The following is a 10,382-nucleotide window of genomic DNA, read 5'->3' as shown; positions in this document are numbered from 1 at the left end:
CAGCAGCACAGATCCGCTGCGTCGCACTGACTCGCAGTTCATGCCCAGCGGAAACGGTGCAGACCGCAAACCGAGGAGGATGACAGAGACAAGAGGCGGTGAAGTTTTCTGCTCGCAAAGGGACTGCGCTCTGACTTTACTTTAAGGTAAGATTATTCAGAAAAACGGCAAATGTCTGATGTTTGTTGTGTAACGTGTACTGGAAATAGTTAATGGTCACAGCAGGAGAGTGGGAAAGTGTCGTTTTGCACTATGCCCACGTGAGTCTGACGGACACCATACAGTTTATGAATCTGCAAGCACATACTGTGCACTTGCTGAAGAAAGGAGTAACATCACTGTGTTGTCAGTTGGTTAAATGGAGAGTTCATGTTTCTTTTGGGTATTTAATCTATTCACTAAACAATGGAAAGACTTGATTGAAGTTATAATCACTACTTTATTGATGAGGAAAACCTGCCTGAATGCTAATTAGCAGCATTTACAAGCTCCAAAGAGGTCAAATAATGTGCCCAGAGACTGCATCATTATTCTGTAAAAAAAGTAAAATATCAAGAGTCTCGAAAATCCTGAAAAAAAAGAAAACAATCTTCATCTTTATAAATGAGCAGATTTTCCAAATGCTGCAACTTGGCATCCAACCATCCAAGTTGCTGTGAAGTCCTTTTTTATGCTTACATTATACAATATACATTATACCCTCCACCCTCTGTACACCCTCTTCTTCAGCATCATCCACATTAGTTCAGTGGGGGTTTGTGTTTTTACTTCATATTTTTTTTACTTTTTTTTTTATTGAAATATGAAGCCCTGTATTGACTGTCATATGACTTCACACAGTGTTACAATCCACAGAGTGCCGTGAACTGCAGCTTGATCCTAACTGAGGTGGTGAGACTGTGTTTGGTGGAAACGATCAAAATCAATTAGTCACTGTGCTCCTCCAGTGGAACTACAGAACAACTGTCCTACAGTTGTGCCAGATCTCAGATCAGTGGGTTGGCAGCCTGTCAGGGAAGAGGCGTCATGGTTAGAGAGACTTCAAATATCCAAACATCTTCAAGACTCTCTGCAGCAGTGTAGGTCTTTCGTGAACACTGGAGAACAACGAGCAAGAACAAGAACTCTAAACTAAATATATATGTGCATAATAATGGGTTTACTCTGTGGTTACAAATGCAGGTTTTATATCATTACATGAAGGTAGATGGAAAATATGTTTGTCAAGAGATGAAGATTTAAAAATAAGAGAAAATCTACAGTGATGGAGTGAGCACTCAAGGTGGAAATGGCCACGGTCATTGAGTTTACCCTGCCCCACATCAATTAAACAGACTTTTTAAACAAGACGGCCACTTTAACTGTGCCTCTCTGTTTGTGTTTGCTATGTGGAAGTTTGGAGAGGCAACATTTCCTTATGCTCTTTGTTCAGCGTGGCTATTGAAATAGAATGAGATTTGTTTGCGCTTCTCTTTTGCTTGGCCTCATTTCCCCTGTATAATAAAAAGAATTCATGAAAGCAGTGAATGATGGCATGGGTTAAACCTGACCATAAAGATTGATTTGGTTGCCTAACCTGCTGTTGTTTTCTTTGAAATCTTTGTGCGCTGAAAAAGAAGTCAATGAACTACAGTTGAAGAGGTCTAATGTGCAGTAAATTCTTATCTCAGTTCTTGTGAGATATTTTGTTGACTTGGTAGTAGATTAAGGAAAGTGTCCGTGGGGGTTAACAGGAAGTTTATTTATTTTAAGTCACAGTGCTCAGATACGTCACATCACACATATCTCTGTTCACAGTCTGACACCATCATCTTGAACCCATGTTATCACAGGGTTCATACATACAGATATAATCACATTTATACATCATCACAGTTAGCTATTACTGCAATCAAACATACGAGACACCCTCACCATAAGGACCTGGCAGTCCTCGGGGAGTATTGCCACGTTGCAGCAGTAGATCCTATAAACTGAGTGCATGTTGTATTTTGGAGCCATGCGTAATGGTCAGGGTGTTCTGACCTCAACCACAGTTTGCTGGTGCTGTGCCGTAAAAGGACCGTGGCTCCCCGGTCCAGTGGAGGAAGCAACCTCAGGTCTGACCCACTGCGACACAGCCCTGAGTGTGTGTGTGTGTGTGTGTTTAAGTCCATGTACGAGTGCACAGATGACTCTCTCTCTGAGCCACTGTGATTGAAGGGCCCATCAAATCTCATCAGAGCACTTTTCTGCAGTTTGTGGCTCTGTGGTACCAGATGTTTGACTAACTCAGTAAATCTGCTTGCAGATGGGAGCGTGACAGAGAAGGGAAGCATGTTTGACAGTGTGTGTTTGTGACAAAGGGAAAAACAGAGATAAAAGACCGCAAGATTTATTGAAGGAGGATGCTAAAATAGAAGTCTTGGGGAAAAAGCACATAAAGGCGGGAGGTAAAAATGTGTTTCTCATCAGCGTTCTCAGGTCCATTATTTGATGGCCGTAATAGATGGCGTCCGGTCTGCTCTCCTCATTGCACGCTGTTCCCATTACACTTTCCAACCCCCCTTCCCCTGTCTCTGTCTCTGCAATCAGTCAGGCAGCTCATGCAAAACAGGCTTGTTTATGGATGCCTGCAGGTACAATTTTGGATTAAATAACATGTTTAGTAGATCTAAATGTCTTTCTGTGTGTCCCTAATGAGGTTGATTTTCTGAATATAGTTCCTAAAGTGAATTTCTGTGCTGGTATTACACTTTATTATACGTGAGGAGACCTGAGTTGAGCTGCGTTTACTGCTCACAAAGCCATGAAGGAAGAAGGAAACCTTATAAAAGCATGATACGGGGGTAGGATAAATTGCCGTCTATAAAAGTAGGAGAAAACTTGTTAAATTAGGCATCCGATGACTGAAAAGCAGCACCAAAATTACTGAGGGAAGAAAGAGAAAAAAGCCCTGCTGGTTAGGGATTTAGGGACGGAAATTGTATTTAAAGGTATTCATCAATCTGGGACAGTGGATGTTTGTCTCGGTTATCTGCCTCTCACCTTCTCGTGCCCCATAGGCCCTAATCGCTCCTTTAAGCTAATGTTACTGAGCTGTGGGATCAGGCAACAGCTAAAATCCATCCTACCTCCCCATCTCCTCTTTATGAATGGTCACCCTACAAATTTGTCTTCTGTCACACCTGTACTTCCATCATATCATCCCTTCCTCTCCCATGTTTAGGTTGCAGGCACTGAATGCTGTCTGTGATGGCCGCCCCTGAACATTTGTCATGTTGAACAACTGGGATTACTTTAAGATTTAGGGAAGGTAATCTTAGCCCAGAGCAGTGCCCAGAAAGAGTGGCACCATCACCTTGCTCAATTTGTTATATCACATGCCCAGATTGGCCTGGCAGCAGCACTGGCTAGTGACTCCGGTGACATTAATCCAATGCTGGCTGCAGTTTGGAGAGGTCACGTGTTTGGAGCTTATCAGTGCTCCCTTTGCCCTAGAGTCATTTCTCCAGGAGACAGGAAGACGGTGCTCAGAGTGTGTCCAGGAAAAACAGATACACAGGGCCTTTGGAGGTTGTGGGAAAAATCTCTGGAGAAGTGGGTTTATAGTATCAATGTTGTGTCTGTGTGCAGACAAGGCTTTTTGTTTTTATGTCACATCACATCATGTTTAATGTAAACAACTGCAATGATTCCCTCTAACATAAACATCACATCAGGAACATCAGTACGGGGCTCCCTGCTGGCTCAACTGGTGGAGCTAGGCCTGTATATACCAAAACTCCTTGCTGAAATGGCCGTGGGTTTGAGGCTGTATGCCGTGTGTCATCCCCCCTCTCTCTCCCCTTTCCTGTCAATCTTGAGCTGTCCTATTTAATAAAGGCAAACAAATACCCTAAATAAATAAAATAAATGTGTGTGTATATATATTTCCATAGAACAACTTATATAAACTGCAACTAATGATCTTCACCAATTAATTGTTATTTTTTGGATTTACTAATTCATTGTTTAGTCTATAAAATATGAAGAATGCCAAGCACAATTTCTCAGTCCCAGGTGGTGTGCGTCTTGAAATAGCATTTTCTGTCCAACCAGCTGTCTAAAAGAGAATAAAAACCAGAGAAAAGCAGCAAATGCAAATGTTTGTCCTCAATGGACAACTTACATAAATAATCGATAGTCAAAATAGTAATAGTTTAAGATTGTGGATTGACTAATGTCCTAATGGTTTTAATGCTTAAATGAATATGATTATAAACCTTATAACTGTAGAAAAGTGCTGTTGACTCAGGAGAGAATAATTGAAAGTGCTTGTGCCGAAATTAATATTCATCGTTCACAGAGTCGTACACAAAAGACTCAAAGACACAGAGTTCCCGGTGAGCTCAGATTTTCTGGTTCTGCAGAAATCCTTGAGAACCTGCAGACTCCACAGGCAATGGAGAGAGAGAAAGACATTCCCAGCACCAGCCGAGCCAAAGTTTGAGTTGCCTGACACATTTATGTGCGCCTGAATGCTCCTGCTTTAGTCTTTGGTGTAGTGTGTAACTAACATCTCTCTTCTTTTCTCCCTGTCTGTTCTCTTTGCTGGCCTTAAGTGAACTGAATGAGAACACAGAAGCCCCCCTACCCAGACACCATTGGAGGACTAAGTGGATTGAAGAAGGCAGAGAGCAAGTGAGGGAGTTGGAGAGGGAGGGAAGACAGAAAGGATTAGCAGCTAATCCAGTGCATGGACAATCCTGCAGGAGTCTTATCTTTCTTCCAGGATGATGCAGACAAAACAGTTGCTGGATTACGCCACCTTACTTTATTGCCCTTTTCAAGACAGCGTCACCCTCCTTCTTCCTTTGCTCTGATAACCTCTCAAAGGTCTGGCGTCTCGGGTACAGAGGGACCAGGGAACCGAAGAAAAAAGAAGAGGGGTCACAGGCCTGTTGACAGGATGTCCCATGGACGGTGTGGTGCCACACATGGATAAACCTCTTTAGTGGGAGACGGTGCATGGCAGTGGACTCCCCCGCTCTCTCTGCTTGGAGTTTGAGCAAGACAAGCGCAGAAAAACTGATGAAATACACAAGCGAAAAGGAGTCAGTGCCAGTAAGCAACAGAATGGAGACACTGTTTTGACCTTTAATTGTGTTTTATGAATTACTTTCTTGAAAAGAGAAGGAATTTAATTTCAGTTAATTGAAGCTAAAAGGAGAAATGTACAACCCTAATCAGTAAAAGAAAGGATGAGCGTGAGTGGATGCTAAAGTGCTACGTGTCGTAGTGTAGTGGGTGTGTAAGGTTAAAAACCACAGAGAACTGAGTAACACCTCAGACATAAACTCGGGCACTAATCCTTGTAGGCTTACCTGAAACCTAAATAATATTGAGAAGGGGCGCCACAGTAAGGTGGAAATGAGTCTATAAAGTGCCTCAATCCAATGACATTTTGAGTTATTTACAAGTTTGGTCAAGGATGCCGGTGTCCAGTCTCACTTTGTCTTTAAAATTCTTCCTACCTGCTACTTAAAAGCTTCTTTTACTGGGTTAGGGTGAAAGACAAATTAAAAATACTTTGGTTTTACGAGGCTTCCTGGTGAGGTTATCCTCTTAGTGTTGCAAGCAAAACGTAAGTTGAGACTGACAACAAGACAGTTCTCCAAGTATATATATAAAATTAAGTGAACACAGTGTAAACATCAGTCTGTTTCTGTACTTTTGTGTCACACAGACCAGCTGAGTTGTTTGGCTGAAATCACATCTCAGTGTATTTGCAGTTGCGGCAGGACTTTGGTATTTCTAAACTGTCATTCCCTGAACCAAATCTGAATCAGGATCCAGCCAGCCCCAAACTCTCGAACCACATAAGCTGTGGTAACCAGAGGAAACGAAGTATGACCTTGTATTTCATCTTCTCTGTTATTTTGTCATGACTGAAAGCCGCTGTTGTGCAGGAGAAGTGAGCTGAGCGTTTGGTCATTCTGGACAGACGTGCAGTAATAGCTGTACATGAAAGAGAGAGAGAGAAAGAGGAGATGTAGACGGGGGCTTGACTGACTCTGCAGCAATACTTGCATCTTTCAGTGTAGGTCCAAAAGGGAAACCGTGGGCCGACAGTGGATGAATAGTTGGCTCTGGCCGTGTGGAGAATGGATTATACACACATTCTCTGCCGACTGAACAACCACATATTTGTGTTTTCTGTTCTCACTCTGCCGGCATTTAATTTATTTTTTTCTCTCTCTGGTTTTACAGTGGACCCTAAACCGGAATTTAAACTTGACTGACATGTAATCAGAGCTCAGACACACTCATTCGAATTAAAGGGAAATCAACAACTTTTCTGCCACCATGAGTCTGGGAAAACTGCCAGGGATTAAGGGCCTTGTGTCTGGCTCTCAGGGGAAACGTCGTTTCAAGAGCGAGCTCTCCGTGGACATGATCAGCCCGCCGCTGGGTGACTTCCGACATACTATGCATGTCGGCCGTGGCGGGGACGTGTTTGGTGACACTTCCTTCCTAAGCAACTACGGGGGCACCAGGGAGCCAGGAAGTCCGGACTCGGCAAACAGCTCCAAGACCGGGTTCTTCACACGCACCTTTCGGCATGTGCGGAAGACCTCTGTGCCCCGGCCGCGAGGGGGCTCCCGTGACTTGTCATCTCCACCACCGGACATCTCACCCATCATCAAGAATGCCATCTCCCTACCACAGCTGAACATGGACTCCCCTAATGGGTGCCTGCAGAGGATGCTGTTTCCCAGCTCCATCAGCTCCACAGATGACTCCCTCTGTGCATATGGTGAGATAATATAGATAATCACTTCCAGCATGGGACAGGATTTATATAAAGCATCTTAGCAGCAAGATCATCTTCATTAAAAGTGAGCTGAGAAAATGTAATATTCTTTGAAAAGTCATAAATCATACTCATACTGTAATGGTTTATTAGGTAAACAATAAGGCATGGTGTTATGAGTGTAACAGCATCTACAGCCAGTAAGGCTGCACAGTTGACTGAAAAAGGTCAAACAACATGAACAGGATTATGTCATATGCTGATGATAGGCTTATGGCACATTTTGTAATTGTTACTTAAAAAGCACAGGTGGAAGCTTTCCCACTGACACCCAGGATTGATTTACTTCAGCTTTCAGCTTGACATTTTTGAGTAGTCCTCACTTCGTTTTGCATTAAAGGTTAGTTTTGACCTCACTTGAACTATTGTCACAGATAGTAAATGAATTATTCACTATGTGTTCTGTAATATAAAGTATGTACAGTTTTTATTTTGGATAAAAATCAGGACAGTCAATGGGAAAACATGTAAACTTCAGCAAAATACCTCAAACAACTGGGTTCTTGCTGTTAAAGGTCCAGTGTGTAACGTTTAGAAGAATCTTTCAGCAGAAATAGAATATAATATTTATAGGTATGTTTTCATTGTTATATAATCACCTGCATACAGGAATCATTATGTTTTTGTTACCTTAGAATGAGCCGTTTTTATGCAGGTCGTCTTCCATGGAGTCCGCCATGTTGAACCGCTATGTTTCTACAGTAGCACAGAAATCAGAAATACTTTATTGATCCCCAGGGGGAAATTTGTTAAATAGTTTCTCTTTCGCGCTTGGAAGGGGAGGTTGAAGAGAATTGTGATCTCCAACTTCACCGCTAGATGCCACTTAATCCAACTCACTGGTCCTTTAATACAAAATAATTTATTCTGAAAAAACAATGAGACTTGGTAAAATAATATTTTTAGTTCGAGGCGCAGAACATCACTTTAAATTTTGCGTCTGATGTAGGCAAAAAGTTCCTAAAAGCTCCTGCAACCCAGACAGAATGACCAAAGATGTAGTTATGGGCCAAAGCCGAGTAGCAGAGCAGCACGGCATTAGTCAACAACAAAACACTGGTGGTATTTTATATTACAGTTGCAGTTCTCTCAATTCACTCTCCAGCAGAACAAACGGCATAAAGAGTGGCTGAGCTGACTTGGCGCAAACAGGACTATAAATGTCAGCGAACACACAAACAGAGAGGGTGAGGTTGCCCTCTCCCTTTCAACATCGTTCCCACATTCTTCCAAGACAACCAGCAAACAATCTGGCTTCTTCTGAGTCATCTGGAATCACCTAGGCAACACCTGTACACAATTAGGTCTATAAACAAAAACACACACAGCTGGTTTGCGAGAAAGAAATATACTTAGTGTGCATTTCCTCTCATCTCTGTGTGTGTGTGTGTCACTGCCTGAATGCACAGCATAAACACACCATTCATTATATCTTTTAACCAATCGGAGCTTATCAGGCAGCAGCGTGCACAGTCTGGACTGGAAATCCCCTTTCTCTCTCCAGATTTCTTACCCAAGTCAGAAGGAATTTGCCCAAACAGAGTGATGTGGACATGATATTGAGAGTCAGTGAAGGATGATGAGAACCTTTTGTCATGAGTGGGTTTCTCAGTTTGTCATCCATGTCATTATTTCCATCCATCTTTTCATATTCTCTTAGTTGTTTGTTATAAATGTTGTTAGTCTTGAAAGTAACTACAGGTCCACCACTAATCAAAATCAATGCCAGTATTTCAAAACTACAGTACGTACCAACTGGATATAAACTATTATGAAAAGCTTAACATTGAGATTCTAATATTACAAAGATAAACCTTTAATTTAAATTAGATATGATTCCTCTTTCATTCTTCACAAATGATCAAAGCATTATCAGCTGAACATCCCTCCCTCTTTATTGGACTGTGGAAGCAGAGTAGATATTTCTGGCACAGCTTCACCAGCTTCCGAAGTACACGGAGAAAGGGAAAACGTTTAAGAGGTAAAAACCTCAGCAACACTAGTTTGTTTTCAGACCAAGGTGTTTCTGCTTGTGGCCTTCATCCGGGTCTTTACTGGACTTCTTTACTCAATATTTCTTACGTCTCATCCTGTTTTCTACTGTCTGACAGTTAGTAACATTAAATCTGTCCAGGAGCCAAAAATCTTTTTTTTCCAGCAGTGGGTTACTGGGTTGTTACATACTGCCACCCTGTGGTGAAAGAGTTGAATTGCTAGAAGGTTATTTAACAGATTATACTTCAGACTTCAAGGCCCCATATTATTTACTCCCTCTGTGAGCAGGTTGAAATAGAGTAAAAACATAACTTTAAATTCAGTGACAACTACACATTAACCTGACAACAACCTAACACAGACACTGTTTGGAAAAGGACAGGCGCTTTCAAAAAAATACTGGCCATCTGTCTATCACAAGCAAACTTCAACCAATCAGATCAACGAACCATATAACATAGTAACTTTTACAGAAGCCAGTCAGGAGAAGAGTGAAAACATCTTTTCCATTAAGAAAAGCCTTCAGTGCCAATCTTTGTGCTTCTTTCAATGAAGAAATACTACTCTACGCTAACCTCTATGGGAGCCACCATTGGTGTAAAACGAACAGTGTCTTCTCACTACGTCACATCTCCCACCCCCATAGGCAGTATGTCCTCATAGGGTGCTGATTTTCTTTTTTCATTTCAGTGACTTCTGTGTGTGTTCTTCTTCTGTGTGTTTGCAGGCCTACAGTCTGGATTTGTCACTCTGCCCCGCCTCTCCCGCCTTGACAGACAGTTCCCAGAAGGAAATGTCCGGAAAACGTCTCTGTCCGACAGCGATGGCATCACACTGACGCGATCAGACTCCCTCACCTCGTTCACAGTAGACCTTGGCCCTTCCCTAATGACTGAGGTACTGAGTTTGATTGACAACCCCAGCTGTCTTCAGATGTCCAATCACAGCGAGGCAGCAGGTGAGGAAGAGGAGGGAGAGGAAGAGGGGGACAGCTCTCTGACAGAGACGCCTGTGCAGAGCCCTGGCGTGACTTCACCAAACTCTTCTACAGGTAGTGGGTCATTCAGCAGGAACATGAACAACAGGGGGCGCTCTTGTAGCCCTAACTGGACAGAGCAAGACGAGGAGAGGCGGTCCCTGAGGACGCCAGATGCGAGCATGGGGTCTCCTCAGAGAGCAGAGCCCGCAATGGAGGCGGAAAGGTTCCAGAGGGCAGCTGACGTGCTGTCTCGTCATTATGGAGGGTCCTTCACGAAGGGAACGAGGATGAGCAACAGCACTCCCTCTCCTACTCATTCCCACAGCTGCAAATCACCACAGGCCTTTTCTGATGAGGAGGAAGAGATCAAAGTCTAGATGTGGAAACTCTTTATGAAAGAGAGCAGAAACATCATTGATCCACTAAAGTCAAGTGTGACCTAAGTTCTGGGTTCAAGTCAGAGAGGCTGAACATTGTCTGTTGTTCCTCCATAGAAACATTCTTCCTCTTTTCAGAGACATTTACAAGGGGGTGTCATTCATCAGCCACCAGATCCTGGTCTGTATTGATTTT

At 42.8% G+C, this 10,382-nt stretch overlaps 1 protein-coding gene across 2 annotated transcripts; it reads left to right on the top strand.

The window, feature by feature from the left end:
* Positions 1-10,382, top strand: cdc42ep1b (CDC42 effector protein (Rho GTPase binding) 1b; the record flags this gene model as incomplete). Of its 2 annotated transcripts, XM_035655592.1 has the most annotated exon segments (4): positions 1-146; positions 4,584-5,085; positions 6,232-6,778; positions 9,558-10,382. In XM_035655592.1, coding segments are annotated over 2 exon segments (1,080 nt in total). In that variant the 5' UTR covers positions 1-146; positions 4,584-5,085; positions 6,232-6,327.

Source organism: Morone saxatilis, unplaced genomic scaffold (genome assembly GCF_004916995.1).
Source record: "Morone saxatilis isolate NCDOM2014 unplaced genomic scaffold, NCSU_SB_2.0 Contig14, whole genome shotgun sequence".
In the NCBI taxonomy this organism is placed as follows: Eukaryota; Metazoa; Chordata; class Actinopteri; family Moronidae; genus Morone; species Morone saxatilis.
Note: the sequence above shows the minus strand (reverse complement) of the source record. Positions and strands in the feature narration are given on the sequence as shown.